The sequence below is a fragment of the Mytilus trossulus genome, chromosome 13 (assembly GCF_036588685.1).
Source record: "Mytilus trossulus isolate FHL-02 chromosome 13, PNRI_Mtr1.1.1.hap1, whole genome shotgun sequence".
Lineage (NCBI taxonomy): Eukaryota > Metazoa > Mollusca > Bivalvia > Mytilida > Mytilidae > Mytilus > Mytilus trossulus.
Window position 1 is genome coordinate 28872277 of NC_086385.1, and position 17200 is coordinate 28889476.

Below are 17200 nucleotides of genomic sequence, written 5' to 3' on the forward strand. Positions count from 1 at the left end.
AAAAATCATGTCAATTCGACTAGCTTGTGACTTATCTCTTCTTCTCCATGTGAATTGCTGTTTATTTTCATGTAAGTTTCTCCATATATCTGTTAGTTTGTTAGATTTAATCAAGTTTTTTAAACCATGTACAGGTTGAGTAAATTTACATGGACGTATAGACTTTCTATCAATTGGTTTTATTGTCTCGTTAAAATCGCCCCCAAGTATTGCTATTCCTAGACCGTGTTCCTTTAAATAATCGCTGACTTTTTTAAAGAAAGAATTTCGTGATGTTTTACAGTTAGGTGCATATACATTAATAAATGTAAAAATTGAGTTATTCATTTGCACATTGATAAGCACCAATCTTCCGTCCCTATCAATAAATTTATTAATTAGTTCGTAGCTTAATGATTTTTTAATTAATATAGCTACACGTTTTGTAGTCATGGTACTACGGCTAGTAGGGACTAGCCGTAGTACCATGACTACAAAACGCATCATATGCTCTTTTATTATTTATATCCCTTTCGATAATTTCATCAAAATGTGTTTCTTGCAAAAAACTTATGACACTTTTTTGAGCGGTAACCCATTCTATTACTCTATTTCTTTTTTCTTTTGAATTAATTCCTTTTACGTTGAGACTACATAGATTAACTGTATTTGTAAATGTCATAGTTAATAGTATATAAATTATGCTTATGTTTCAACATACTATACAAATTTACAACAGTTACAATTTTATAACACTCAGAAATATTTAATACAGTTACATCAATCGGAACACAATTAAAATGCATAGTTGTTACACATATCTATCATGTCTATACAACCTACAAAATAATTACCTTTCACCTGGTGTGACCTTAAGCCAATTGTTCCGCTATTAAACCTCGTGAAAGTAATGCGTATTTTAAAACGCATTGTAAATACATTTGGATAGTTTGATAGTGTAGGAATTACCGCATGGTAAACGTAATTAAATAATTTAGAATTCGATGTCTGTGTTTGAAAAGAAAATACTATCATGTAAATATGTATCAAATTAACAGCATGAACTTGACACGATTGAAAGGTGGACAATTTAATGCCTTTCATGTTTTTACGATTATAATCATCGTGTAATGTGTTTTCGTACTAATAACAATTTTCACTGCTTACGGTTTTTACTGTTGAGTTTTTATTTAGGTGTTTACTCAAATTTAAAAAGCATGTCCTGTAGATTGATTTTAGGTATCTAGTTTTTTTGTCAATGATTTCTACGATTTTTTACTGTTTCCGATTACTTTGCGATTTTTGTATGTCAAAAAAACGGCGTCATATGTTTTCGTATGAAATAAAAACTGGATCAGTACACGTACAGGAAATGACTACAAAATCCGGAAATAATTTTTTTCTAAAGTCGTGGTTCAGGTGAACGGTTGAATCATAAAAAAAGTTATTAAATACTTTTCAGTACTAAAAATTACTAGTAAATAGTGTAAGGTTGGTGTTTCGTGTGATGAAATTTTTAGATTTTGATTAATTTCAGATTGGCACCTGGTTTGTACAAAATACATTATTTTTTTCTAAAATAAAATGCAGTTTTCAAAATTTATGATTAAATATAAAAAGTTAAGACTGTTTTCATCTTCATGTATCAAGGATGTATAAAAAAAAATTGTCAATGAAATTTTGAATAGTTAGATATTGAACAACCATTTTATATAAGAACCCTGCTAATTTTAACTCGATGGTTTGTAATTAAAACGGCCAAAAAAAAACACATGACAGTCATATGTCTTGAAGATCCGGTGTCTGACTTGCAAAAAACATATCTGGACTTTATTTTAACCCTTGAGAATTTTTTTCCACAACTATTCTAGTGATGCGTATTTTTTACATAAAATAAAAATGGCTAAATAGGTCAGTTTTATTTAATTTGTTCTAACGTCTTTAAAAAGCGACGTTGAATATGTTTTAAATATATCAAGTTGTAGTGGTGTTGTTGTTCTAAATATAGAAACAGAAAAACATGCCACAATGTACGCGTATGCAGTCGAAACCGACGAAACGTGGTTGATACGAAAACATATGACATACGAAAACATATGACACGACGGGAAAGTGTATTCTCAATCGTAGGATTTACGCTACTTGCAATGTTTTTCAATTCAATACAATGGAAATGGTTCGGTGCTTTTTTGTATACATGTGCACTTGATATATATTTTGTGCATTTTTTATCGGATTGAAAAGTAAATTGTTGTGGACAAATATAAGTGCATACTGCCGGACTATATACGTACTCTACAGGTAAGTAGTTATTTTTCTCTATCGTATTACTTGTATATATTTTATTGATTTGTAGGTATCTCATCAGTGATGTAAGGTTCAGAATGAAAAGTTTCTTATTTTGTTCACCGTTAACTGATAGTTTAAATCGTGTTACTATAAATAGCATAGGTAAAAACCTAATTCCTATGTTTATAATGTAAACATTGAACAGCTGATGTATGATTACATGTATCATAATAGTTAAACAACATTTACACACTACATTTGACATTTTCACATTTTGGTTACATATTTCACATTTTAGTACAACTTCACATTTGAAAAATACTTCTTCATAGCAACTTTTAACTCTTTTAAAGAGCTTTAAACTTGTACATATTTTTATTATTTTTTTAAATGATATCAAATTAAGATAAAATTTCAGCAAAACAAAAATAAAACTGAAACTGATTATGCAAAAGTTACAATTTATGTTTTGTCTATTTGATTGGTAAACTCTTGAAATGAGCTGTAATTTATTTGTCATTTTTGTCATTTTTTTTTTAGTTAATTTGTATGATAAAACTATTGTACAATCATTGTCATTGTTTTGTGATTTCTATACATTTGAATTATCCTTTACTTTTTTTAGTTCCAATATTTCCACTAGTTTTGTCATGCAAAGCTTCTGTAGGTGTTGGAGGTGATCTGTCACTTGCATTTACTATTCTCCTATGTGGTGTTTTATTAAATCTATCAATTGGAGGTTGTGCTTTGTCTACATTGTCACTATTTCCATCTTTATTTCTTTTTGGTGCAACTGTCTTGCTAGTAGATGCTTTGATGTTATGATTTTTTTTTTCCAGATTGTTTTTTAGCAGGTGGTATTGTAGGAACTTCTAATTCAGTGTGATCTACATTTTCATCTTGATCTGTGTTGTCAACAGATGCTATATTGTCATTATCAGGTTGCTGTCTAGATTCATCATGGTCATGTTCATCAACAGTCTGAAAATTTTGTGGACAGTCTAACATTTTGTGACCACTTTCCTTACATGTTTTGCACACCCAGTCATTGGGACATTGGAATAACATATGGCCAGGTTTAAGGCATTTGTGGCATGTTCTCTCTTCTCTTTCACTTTTGTTGTTATTTTGGAATTCTGGTTGACCAGCATGGAAAATTCTCCCAAAATATCTTCCAATAGGCAGATTTCTAGGGATTGGTTTGTCTAGAGTCTTGCTAATAACAAGCCTATCTCCTGTTTCACAAGCTGTCATTCTACCATCTACTCTTAGATACTCTCGAAATAAACCTTGTATTTCACAGCCTTGAAGGGTTAGGGCTCGGTGTATTTGCCCATCATCCGCAGAAAGGGGGATGTTTTTCACCTTTATGGTATTGTGTCTTTTTGTAGCGATGATGGGTTGTGAGGGTTTTGTGAGTGAAGGGGTACTTGCCTGCCACGTAAGTTTAACCCCTGTACCAACAAAGACAGTCTGTCACCCTCATTGTCCATATAAATTCGCCACATCTCTCTGATTCTCTGTATTCCCTTTATACACTGTTTAGGGACTTTGGCACTAATAGATTTGAAGATTTCAACATTAGTTAGCCATTGCGCCCGAGGAGGTTTTTCCGAGCCATGCACATCTTGATCTTTTAGAAAAATTGGCTTAACAAGATCACTAGGGTCACTTGATTCCTTTGGTTTACTGTATTGACTGATGTTTTCAATGTTAGTTTGTTCGGATAGTGTGTTAACTTGACTTAAGTGTGTATCTGAAATTACTTCGGCTTAGGCCGCCATTTTTTCTGTGTTTACATTTTGATGAGCTGTCGATTCTTTGTTATCAATAAACGGTTCTATACCTTGTAGACCTTCTAAAAGCCTCAGAAAGCGATCCTGGGTCATTTTCTTACACAATGCTTCCACTTCTGCATTCATTTTAGGTTTCGAAACAACGATTTTTATCACTTTTTGACGGAGTATTGTGCGATACGTCTTGACATATCAGGGGACAGCACTCACTTTGATTTTCTATCCTTTTTGAGTTCATGCATGTTTTTTTATTTTTCATATTTATAAGTCTAAAGACTTTGCATTCGCTTTTCATATCTGATTCTTTGTTTTTTAAGATCACTTTTGACGTTTCTACCTATAATATGCAGCTAATGTCAAGCAATGACTTATACCTAAACATTAAAGAATTCTCAGATGATGTATAATTTTCCAAAGTTTTAAATGAATATTATTCTCCGACTTTTTGAAATAGTCAGACAGGTGGAGATCATTATCAGATAATAATCTGGCAAGAGGTTTGGCTAGCTGTAGGGCCAGATTTTATCCACTTCATGAGAAAATGCCTTTACCAAGTCAAGAATGTGACAGTTGTTGCCTGTTCCTTTAATGTGTTTGGGTTTTTGATTTTGCTATTTAATATTACACTTTTCCGTTTTAAATTTTCCTAGGTTTTCGGTATTTTTGTTATTTTACCCCTTTTATATTTTTAAATAATAACCTAAAACAAACAACAACACATTACTATATATAATGACTTTATTTTTGTCTCTTAGTAGCTATGATAAATATACAATATGTCTGGAGACGGAATGGAAAATGATGTGCTGATAATTTATATTGAAAGAACTCCTACCCTATCAGGACACTCTATTTCCTTGATAAGACGTATCCCTACCTTTTTAAATATGCATTAAGAAAAAAATTGCTTTCACTAAGACCTAGGAAACAGTGATCCATTTCACCAAAAAATCTTAGAAAACAAGTTGGTTGAAAGTCATGAAGAACTCAGTATACTTAAAATACTGTAAATGATGCATCACATATTTTTTTCTTAAAACACACTCGATTAACACTTGATAAAATATTATAACAATGTGTGTGTGTAGATAAAAAGAAAAGAAACATACCTGAAACATTTGAAAATTATCTTTACTTAAGTATCATATTACATAGAAGTGGACAAAATAGTATGTTTCCACAACTTTTGGCAGATCTGTTATTTGTTCTGACAAATGCTAAAAACATTACAGATTATATTTGCAGCAACAATTATCTTAATTTTCAGGTATGCAATTACCTCAAAAATTTACTTTGACAATTATGTGTTATTAGAAAATTTGTACTATCTGTTTAGTATTTGCAGCAAATGTGCTTATTATTTCAAACCTATCTTCTAACAGGGAGACATTTAAACGTTTTTTTTCTTATTAAAAGCTATAAATATAAAAAAACTGAATTAAGAACTTTAAACATTTAATACCATCAACAACGATATCATACCTTCTACTCTATGGAAGATCAGTTTTCTTTGGTAATGATACTATAAAAGAACTTGATCGATTTTCTTATATGTAAAATGTGTTGATGAAACAAAATAACTTTCATTTTTAATACATAATTATTTAAAATAATTTTTGACATTTCCTTACAGAATTGAATATCATTTATCACACAAACAAAATAAAATTGTAAATAATGTCTTTTTTTGGCCATTTTCTAAACTAATCTGTTCACTTGTGCCAAAATATATTATTTTAATATAAAAAATAGATAAAGTTGAAAATATTTTGTTTCATAAACCCATTTTTATACAAAGAAAATTAAAAACAACAATTTTCATATAACTGGTACAAAATATAATGCTTTTGATTTTTAAAGATTTGGCATTTCATAATTATTCATCACAGTTTGCTGTGGACAAGCAATAGAAAATAAAAGGTAAAGCTTAATAGTCTTACACCTAATATATTCAACCAAATACCAAAATTTACAAAAGGCATATATAATATAATTCAAGTTTGAAACTTGGGATAACTTAAAAACAGTTTGTCAGAGATGAAAATGTTTGCCAAAAAAATCTTAACTATAGCAAATGTTTGAAATTTGGGTTAGCTAAAACAGTTTGAAAAAGATGAAAAAGTTGGCAGAAAAAAACTTTATTAAAGCAAATGTTCGAAACTGAAATTTGGGTTGATTAAAACAGTTTGTAAAAGATGAAAGAGTTTACACAAGAAACTCAACAACATGCATATGAAATGTTTGAAACTTGGGTTGATCAAAACATTTTGTAAAAGATGAAAGTGTTTGCAGAAAAAAACTTAACTATAGCAAATTGTTAATAAAGTAGAATAACGGAGGGATTTGTTTACAGCTAATTTCCTAATGCATGTAGAACAAAACTTTGGTTAGCTTACTTGTTTTGTTTGTATATTGTAAAATCATTAGGATAACATCCAATTAAATTCAAATATAATATATACTGGTTAAACTATGCCTATATATATTGATTTAAAGATGTCAATCTTATTTACAAAGCTTGTATAAACAATTATACACACAAGCAAGCAAGCCAACTAAACTTTTACTTTGCAAGCATAAGGAAATCAGCTGTAATAAACACAATAACCACAACATCTCTGTGTACAATGATATACAACAATATCACATAATACAACTAAAATTACTGGAATGTTAAAACAAAGCACAACCTTTATATCACAACACATAAATTTCTTATCATAAAAAATATTTATAGTACTGTTGATTCATTATTATTCATTGGATACAAATTTTCTTGGATTTCTTAAGTAAAGTAGAACCATGAATTAAAGAGGGGAGACCTTGGTTCAGGGAGATAACTCTATAAATCAGGTATGTTTTTGTAAAAGTCAAGTATCATCAATGCGTTTTAAGCATTTACCTGAAACAGATTGGAAATAACCTAGAAGCTTAGAATATATTTATGAAAATGGTTGACACAAACGTACTGATGATTTTTAGAGTTATTTCCCTTAACCTAGGTCTACCTCCTTAAACCAATTACAAATGTCCCAAAGTCTTCATTGCAGACTTTGCTAAAGCAATGAAATTAGATATCCAAGAAAATGCATATTTTCCTTAGTCCACGGAAATTTGTACCCATAAAAATAAAATGAATCCACAGTATAACGAATGAAAAGTTTGAGAGTTTTCCCTCTATATCAGATTATATTTGACCAGATAAACCTATTAACTGCTTAAATCTTCAATTGAATACCCATCAAAAACCGTACAAGAACATGTTCATAGTACAAAGATGCCCCAACCATACTTAGCATTTTTTTATTTTCGGTGAACCAAGATATTGGGGTCAAAACTCGTATTTAGCATTCAAATTAGTATAAAAATCATATCATAGGGAAGACATGTTCTAAGTTTCAAGCTGATTGGACTTCAACTTCATCAAAACTACCTTGATTAAAAACTTGACCAAAATCTTTAAACTGAAGTGGGCCAAGAAAAAAAAATTTATTGCCCTTAGTGGGGCATAAAATGTATTCCTTTAAAGATTCCTAATGGAAACAAGAAGATTGTATGAAATTCAACGTCAATGGTTCAACTTTTGATTAAAGATTGCACCTTCAATCATGAAGACAAACCTATTTTATCAGAGTAGAATTTAAAACAGCTGAACTAATGACACTACTAAACACTCCAGAATGGATAAAATAAATTGCTTAAGGAAACTTACTTAAACTTTTGGCAATATGTTCCAATTTGAATTAGAGAACTTGGTTATCATCAACAAATATTTAAAAACATACCTGTAGTGGGCCTTTGTCCAGTATACAAAAGATAGTACGATGAGATACAAACGAGCAAAACAGTACTTAAAAGGAGTAGTTGATGTACCTCTAATAGGCTTTAGTTCTGTATTTAATAGATAAGATAGTGTGACACCAAGCAGATATACATTTCTTATGAAGCATATTAATTACTGTAAAAAACCTTGCTACGTGAAAACCCTTTTAATAAGATAGGTGGAAATTATTCGTATCAATATATACAATAATTGCTTTTGATTTTATACTAGATTTTCTCAAAGCTCAGTATAAAAAATACACATAAAACATATAAATACACTAGAATTTTCTAAAAACTAAGTATAAAAAATACAATTTATATAACAGTACCAAAATGAAAAATTATATTTATGTAAAATGAAAGCACAAACATGTATAAATAAAATATAAACGGAAATACATCAAATAATAACAATTCATTTCATTATTCACGAATCCTCAAAAATAGCTATAATTACAATGAAATGACCTTGCCCTTGAAGGTCAGAGGTCAAAGTTAAGCACCAGATCTTATTGGTCAGCAGTTATACTCACAATTATACACTTACTACTCTCACACATAAAAACAAAACAATGGCCGATGTAAAACCCTGTAGATCGTGAACTCTGCACAATAGAGTTTACAATGCAACTAATCTTCAGACATTTAATGTCAAAGATATGAATATATATATAAGTTTGTAATTATGTATTAATGAATGAATGTACACTGTATATAGATCAATTTCCTTTTTAAAAAGGATAACTGATTAAACTTGGACGTTTTAATTATAATGATATGTTATACAAAACTGCCTTCCCAACACTGTAAGAAAATACACAAGTTAAGCACTAAAAAAGATTTTTTCAAGTGAAAATATGAAAATTTCACTTAATATTGGGTAAAAACTGTAATTTTTTTTGACGGAAAAGTATTTATATAACAGCAATAAAAGTCTACAATGTATTCCTCAAAAATACAGAAAATTATTAAACACAGATATATTTATATTGCAGTGTTTACATGCTTTGTAATAAAAAAAATTATCAACAAATATTCTGAATTAGCATCTAATCATTTTAGGTACCACATTTACACTAACCAATCAAATTCATCATGTATAAAGCTCTTGATATCTGAAGGTCATTTATTTCACACACAAACACAAAGATGCACCCACCCTAAATGGTGTTTGCTTGATGGCTGCAAGTTTCTCTCAAGCAATCTGATGACTTTATTTACAATGGTATCAGAGATAAAAGTATGTTTCATTCTTAAAATAAATCCTTTATTTTTATCAATGCCAAAAAAGGATATGATATTTATTTAAATTAACTGACCCAGTTCTTTAAAATTCTTTGAAAGGCTTTGATAATTACTGTTAGCAATGTCAAGAATTTTAATGAATGATTCATAAATTTAACTCTTTAAGTCATAGAATTTAATAAAAGTACTTTTGAGTACAGAGGGATAAATTTTGCTTTCATTCTTTATGAAAAAAAAACATGTAAGGCAAATATTTTAATCAAATTATCCCCGTTAGTTCATTGAACAGATATTTAAATGAAAATTGTGTATTTTTTCATAAAGTTTTTCTTTAACTAGAATAGAACTACACATGTACATGAATTTGTTAAATAAATACATTGTGTCTGTGGATATATTATTACTGAATTGCTAAGCAATTAGATTTCAGGCAATTCTACCAAATTTGACCCTCTTTCTTAGAAATTACATTCATTAATTATGTAGTCACTTAGTTCACATCCAATCAAGGGGAAATAATGAAGCATTCTGGGAAATATTCATAACTGAGCAATGATATGAAAGAACTACATCTGTACACACAATTCACCATTGCAGAATCTAATGCATTCTGGGAAATATTTTCAATAGTGTACACCTAAGCATCATGATTGGTTAAAAGTGTCCTAAAACATTGAATTTCAACCAATCACATATTGTTATTTTCATTTTGGGGTATAAACAATGAAAACTACCCATAATCCTTTAGATTCTGAAATGGTCAATTATAATCATGATAATGGCAATTATCAAAAGTTTGACTTCTTTGGATTGCCCTTTGACCCATAAAAGTTCAGATCTCCATTTTTATCTAAAGCCTCTTCACTGTCACTATCTTTTGGTAGAAGCACCTGTGTACTGTCTGTAGTATAAAGTCTTGCATACATTGGATTAGCAAAGTTTGTATTCTGTGGAAAAAAATATTTAAAAAATACAATTATATTTTTTGAATTGTTAATCACTGCATACTTTCCTAAGGGCTATTCCATAAAAATGTATGTGGGAGGGCAGAAAGGGAAGTTTCATCATTAAATTTGGGTCATAGGTCTTTTTTCAGTATGTCTATTAATATTCTGCAAAATTATCTAAATAAATTGGTTCTTGGTTGTTGGGATATTTTGAAATGCCCTAGCTTCCAACCCTCCTACATACATTTTAAGGGAATAGCCCAAATAATGACAATATGCAATAAAGAAATAAAAAGGTGTTTTTTATGTACCTGACCTATAATTGTTAACTTTTAATACAATGTAACTTCGATGGAGAGTGGTCTCTTTAGCACTAACACTACATCTCCTTATTTGTTTTAACTATCATACACAGTATGTTAAAATAAATACAAAATTTTGGTGGAGTTCCTGTTGCTTTCTCTTTAGTTGTCTTTGTTGTGTTTTGTGTACAATTGTTTGTCTGTCTTTTTAACTTTTTTAGCCATTGCGTTGTCAGATTATTTTTGACTTCTGAGTTTTGTATCTTTCTACTCTCTGTTAAAGAAACATTACAATTAAAAATAAGATTTTTTTGATTTTTTAATGTGCTCCACTCATTTCATTTTAACCTGGTTAATCATTAAGTTAATGTCCTGGCTTTCAACTTATCAGCCTTTTTTTTACCCATGTTTTAATAATAACTTTTCATGCCAATCAGAACAAACACAACTCTTATAAACAAGCAAAAATCGAAAATTAAAAATTTGAATAAAAAAAATAAAAATTAAATCAGAAGAAACTTACATGATCTACACCCTCCATATCTAATGGTTCAATTTCGGATCCCTGTCCTTCTATTTCACCATCTACTGGTTGTCTATAGATTGGATTGTTGATCTCCATGTTAGAATTGTGCATTCTTTGATGCTTGAACTGGTCCCTGGTAAAAAATTGTAATATGTTTATTTTTTGTTTATAATAAATCTAGGTACTAACTGGTAGATTTGTGATTACTTTCACAAAATTAAGTATTTTTCATGCTGAAACTTATGGAAATAAACAAGTACATCCGGTAATTTACTTAAGGGGATTCTGTAATTAAGGAATATTGTTCAGTTAAGGTAATGATTAAGGTTAAGGTTTAAAGTTTAGGGTAAGGTTTAAGGGCCAGGAATAGTGTTTGGGAAAGGTATAAAACTTATCAAAAGAAGTAGAAAATGTGAAGTTATTTCATAATGCAACAAGTACAATCAGGGCAGGCAACACCACAATGTTTAAGTCATTGCATTTAATCTTTTAGAGGGATAAAGGATTTTTCATACTACATGTGTATTTCAATGATGAAAAAAAGTAAAATTTAAATCAAGTAAATACGAAAAACCTGAATCAAAATTGCTGTAAGGTGAGTTTGAAAGGATTAAACAAGAAATAAAGTATCAGAGAAGTTTATAACCTGGTTTACAGTACTATTATCTTTCTCAAAATATTCAGAACTAGGTATGTTTGATTTGTACATTTATTTGGAACACTGTCTGAATAAATTTAAAAAAAAACAAAACAATTTCAGTTTTTGGTGAGGTTCATGTTGCTGTTGTAACCCTATTTGAAACATTTTTACCTATTGTGTCTGTTTGTTTTGTTCAAACATGGTTGTCAATATAATGGGATTTGATGTGACTGTTGTGCAAGTGAGAGGTTTTGCTAGCTTTAAAATCAGGTTTAATCCACCATTTTAGACACAAGAAAATGCCTGCACCAAGTCAGAAATATGACAGTTCTTATTCATTTATTCATTTGTTTGATGAGTTTGAGCTTTGAGCTTTGCAATTTAATTAGAGTCTTTCTGTTTTAAATTTTCCTCAGAGTTCAGTATTTTTGTGATATTACTTTCTTTTACAAAATCTTCCTTTTACCTTCTTCTCCTGTATAAAATGACGATCAATAAGATGACCAAGATTAGGACGACACCAATGACCACAGGTACTACAATGGTTATCATCTGTTTCTTATCACTGGACTGTGCTTGGCTGTGTGCAGAAGCATGTGTTTCACATCGCTCCCCTCCGAATCCATTTGTACAACTGAAAAGAGGATTGAACTTTATAAAACATTAGGTCAATGTATAGATGTGACTATAATTTTCAACTACATGATGTCCTGTGTAAAATTATGTAAGTGTTGGGTAAACAGAAAGTTGTTGATTATGAATGAAAAAGCATTCCACAGTATAGCTGACTTATATAAACCATGAAACCAAATTTCAGAAATCCTTATGATGTAGTTCCTCAGACAGATGTGACAAAAAATATCAATGGGACGGATGGAAGAATGGAAGGACAGACAGAGGTAAAACAGTATACACCCTTTTTTTAAAAGCAGGGGTAAAAATATCATTCAATCCTTCCTCTACATTGGTTTCTGATGGATAGTTGTCTCATTGGCAATCCTAATATATGGGTCATTAATATATATTTGACCGGTTTGACAAAGTTTTCATTATATAGAATAACTGAAATTTCACAAAGAACCAAAATGTTGAGGCCAAAATATAACATTTCTATGTCTTTAATTTGTGACAAATTGTTGCAGGCTCAAAAATAAATGAATATGAGATTAAAACATCAATACTACTTCTACCAAATAGCACTGTAACAAGACATGCAGAGTTCAGCTTACTAAGTTTGAAATAGTTTTTCTGATAACAAATCATTGAATCCAATCTCATAATGAAACAAACTTACCTGCAAGCTGAACATTTGTATCTCCCTGTGGAACTATCTTTGGAACACTTTGTACATTGGCCATCATTGAAACAGTAATCACCACAGGCAGATGCATTGCAAAGTTTACCACTGTAATTACCTGGGCAACTGCAAACAAGAAAAACATAAGTGAATTCAATATAAAGTTTCATGTTGTGTAAATTACTTCAATTAATTTTTCTGAAATATGCAGATTCACCACATTGAAAGACAAATGAAAGATGCTTATTGATGATTGCTAAAATAATTCAAAAATCTTTATTATTTATTAAGATTTTTGAAGAATTGACCAAAAAGAGCACTCTGAAATGATTCCATTATAAACTTCAATAACATCAGCCAAATTCATTAAGATCAAATGACACTTACGAGCAGTAGAACTTATTCTGATCAGATTTACAGATCCCATTATTCAGACAGAGGCAAGTTTCACACTTTGATCCTGTGAAGTACTCATTACAACTGCATTTAGGGCTATCGTTCACTGGAAAAACATAAAAGTTTATTAAATTTCTGTACAATCAAAACTTTGTATTATGCATACATTTAGAGCTAATTTCAAAATGATTGAAGAGTAAGACTTTTGTTGGCTTCCTTGGTATGTTTTTTTTTTAAACATTCTGTTAGTTTCCAGAAATTCAGCTTCAGGCCTCAGTACATTTAAAAGTTTTCTGCAATATATTTTAACTAAAATTGAAAATTTAAATTGCTGTGAAATTGGTAAGTAAGGACTAAATGGTAAATAAAGTATCTGAGAAAATAAGTTGGATTACTGTATTTTATTTCAGTTTTGTTGCTGCTCATGATGTTTCCAAAAAGAAAAACGAGTGTCATTTCTTCATCCAGGTGAGCTTATGAGGTTGCTAAAAATATGACTAAACATTACCTAGTCGACATGTTCCATTGTTGGAACAGTGTCCAGCACATTTACTCTCTGCAGTCTGGCAATAAGTCCCTCCATAATGGGGAGGACATAAACATGCATAATCAATTGAGTTGGTCTTCAGTTTACAAGTACCTAAAAAAAATATCATTACATAATTAATAAATAAAGTTTCATGGAATGTATTTTTATTTCACTAATTCAAATTGTAATACCAATATTTTAATCAAAATTTGTGAATATGGATCCAATTCATTTATAATAAAAATTTAGAAATGTTGTCTTTTGTGCCTTTTTACAATTCATATTCCTTTTTCAATTTCTGTTAATTCCTTGCACAAAAAGAAAAAGATGTTTTTTTTTAATTTTTTTTAATTTTTAACATTTTTTTTTAAATTTTAAATTTGAGCATAAGAGAGCATAACAATAAAAGTACCAATGATCCCTATCATGTAGGTATTCTGAAAAGAGACTTAACATATCCAAATTGACTGCAAGCAATTTGTCTGAAAATTTCTCAGTTTATCATTATTATTAAGTGCATAACTTTGATAATGGACTGAGAGACTGGGAATATTAGTTTATTGTTCAGTCTTATGAAGAACATACAAGTGACAAGGTTGAGCAAGATATAAAACCATTTTCTATATAAGAAATTACCTGTACAAAGTCATTTCCTATATTTTTGATTTTGCCATTAGACTAAGAACTTTCCTTTTTTGGATTTCCCTCAGAGTTCAGTTTTTTTTTTTTTTTTTTATTATTTTACTGTTTGGATCAAAATGATCCTTTAAGATCAAAACCAGTTTACTAGTAATCCCTATCATGTAGAAATTTAGAAAGACAAAATTAAGATTTTTTCATAAGACAGCATGTTAAATAAATAGAAATCAATTCAAATTCAATGAATAAATTATCTCCCTTGGTAAATTTCATTAAGGGAGACAATTCAAATAAACTTACCACCATTTTTACATCCTTTTTCACAATGAGATTCAACAACAGGCGGATCACACTTGTCCCCAGTGTAACCTTCTTTACAAACACACTGTGGTAGGCCCTCTTTGTCTAGCTTACAGACTTGATTTACTGAACAAGTATAGTTCTTACAAGATGCAGTCGAGCATTGCGAGTCTGGATCGTACCCACTTTGACAAACACAGTAAACTGCACTTTTAATATAACAATCTCCATTAACACAAGTTTGCTGCAGGGAATTACTGTCACTATGGCGACAGGTTCCTCCATTATAACACATGAGAGAAGTGCATTGTTCACATCTCGTACCTAAGAAATAAAAGAAAAGTTACCATAATATTTATGTATATCATATAGGTTTGCCTTTTTCAAATCATAAAAAAATCCCTACAATTTCTAAATTGAAAGTACTGTGGATTCATTTATTTTCATGGGTATCATTTTTTGTGGATTAAGGAAAAGGTTTTGCCAAAGTCTGCTTACAACCTTATAGAAAAAATTGTAATTTGTTGACCATCTAATTTGTGGTTCACCAGTACCCAAAAATAATCCACAATAATTGGAATCAAACAAATAATTATGAATCCACAATATACATTTCCCGTTTTTCTCATCAATTTGAAGGGGCCTCAGTGGCCAAGTGGACTAAGTAATTACTACTTTAATCACTAGTCAGTCAACACTGAGGTTGTGAGTTCGCACCAGGCATGTGCCAGTTGACTACTCTGATCTTTATTGACTAGGATTGTCAGTTTTCCTATCAAAGGTCAGTGGTTTTCTCCATTATCCCTGGCTTCTTCCACCAATGAAATCTGGCTGCCACAAAATAGCCTAAAAGTGGTGTTAAAACACAGAAAATAAAATAAAATCATCAATTCTATATCATCTTATATAATTTGAATTACCTGTAAATCCCTTTTGACATTTACATGTTCTCCTGCCATTCATTATTATACATGTGCCTCCATTTTCACATAAACCCTTGCAAAGAGATGGATTCTTGTGTTCACTGCATGTTGCCCCTGAGAACATTTCTGGGCATCTACATATTGGTTTTCCATCATGAATCATACACTGACCTCCATTTTGACAGTAGTTATTGCATATATAGTTATTACACCTGGTTCCGTTATATCCCGGTGGACAGCTTCAATAGATAACATAAAGTAAGGTTAGATAGAGCTTAATTTTTAATGCATGTAAGTTTGATCAAATAATAGTTTGTTTTGTAGTGACATATTCTGACTTGAACCCCTGACTTAAGCTTTAGAGATATCTGTTCTTAAAAATTGTAAAATCCTTTGAATACATATACATGTATTTGAAAAAAGCATGGTATTTACAACAATTCAACCAAAGAATAAATTTTTACAATTGCAAATTTTGTAATTGTTAAAAAAAAACTCTTATTAAATAATTATTCATTCAGTCTATGTTCACTAATGTTCGTTAATATGTATTTTGAATGAGTTAAGTCATTTCATTTTATTTTATAGTGTATCTTTCTATTTTGTGATGTTACAATGTCATGGTATGGTGAAAGTTAGCGCCTATAAAAAACATTTAAACCCACTGCTTTTGTTACTTGTTATATAGATTAAACTGTTGTTTTTCCTATTAGAATGGTTTAACACTAGTCATTTTGGGGGCCTTTTATAGCTTGCTGTTCGGAGTGAGCCAGGGCTCCGTGTTGAAAGCCAAACTTTGACCTATAATGGTTTACTTTTACAAATTGTGACTAGAATGGAGAGTTGTCTCAGTGGCAGTCATACCATATCTTCTTATTTCTACTTAATATATAATCTACTTAATATATAATCTACTAAATATAAAAAAAAAAAATTAAATTGTATAAACTGTATAATCAGAAATTATTGTGTTCATTTATTATTGCAATTTTGTCATTTTGGACTTGAATGTGATTTCAATTTTTGCGAAAATGAGAAAAATCCTGTTAAATTCACATAAAAAATTTCCAAAATGCTAGTTTAAATTATTGCAATTATAACTCTCTTGCATTTTTCGCAATAATAAAAACAACGCAATAATTTCTGAATTTACAGTATATCAATCTATGTCTTGTTGTAAGTTTCCTCCTGTGACAAAATCTTCAATTTGTAGAAGGTGGTCACTATATGCTAGATTAGAATATATAATTACATGCACTTTGGTCCAGTGTTAGAAATATTGCAAGTTCCACCATTGTAGCAGTGTCCAGGAAGACAAGTGGAAAAGTCACATTTCTCATCAATGTAGCGAGCGCCATCTGGACACACACATTTGTATTTCTTTGTGCTTTCTTGTGGCATATTAATACACATGGCCGAGGGACAGTGAAGCTCTGTGATACTACAGTGGTTGTCAACTGAAATTAAAATTCAAAGAATGATTAAATGAACGGCTTATTGTAACAGACAGTGGTGACACCTGGTGAAACAAAAACAATAATCTCATCACAGTTTTGAGAAGATTTAT

General features: G+C 30.2%; 1 protein-coding gene across 1 annotated transcript in view; it reads right to left on the bottom strand.

Moving 5' to 3' along the window:
• Window positions 1-4788: 4788 nt before the first annotated feature.
• LOC134694221 (low-density lipoprotein receptor-related protein 1-like) overlaps window positions 4789-17200 on the bottom strand; it is a 136456-nt gene continuing 124044 nt past the window's right edge. Inside the window, exons 74-82 of the mRNA XM_063555219.1 lie at window positions 16886-17090; window positions 15631-15872; window positions 14711-15034; window positions 13751-13882; window positions 13234-13348; window positions 12844-12972; window positions 12016-12183; window positions 10907-11042; window positions 4789-10081 (exon numbers count right to left, since the gene is read on the bottom strand). Coding sequence (XP_063411289.1) covers window positions 9923-10081; window positions 10907-11042; window positions 12016-12183; window positions 12844-12972; window positions 13234-13348; window positions 13751-13882; window positions 14711-15034; window positions 15631-15872; window positions 16886-17090 — 1610 coding nt within the window. The 3' untranslated portion in view covers window positions 4789-9922. The remainder of the gene's footprint in view (window positions 10082-10906; window positions 11043-12015; window positions 12184-12843; window positions 12973-13233; window positions 13349-13750; window positions 13883-14710; window positions 15035-15630; window positions 15873-16885; window positions 17091-17200) is intronic.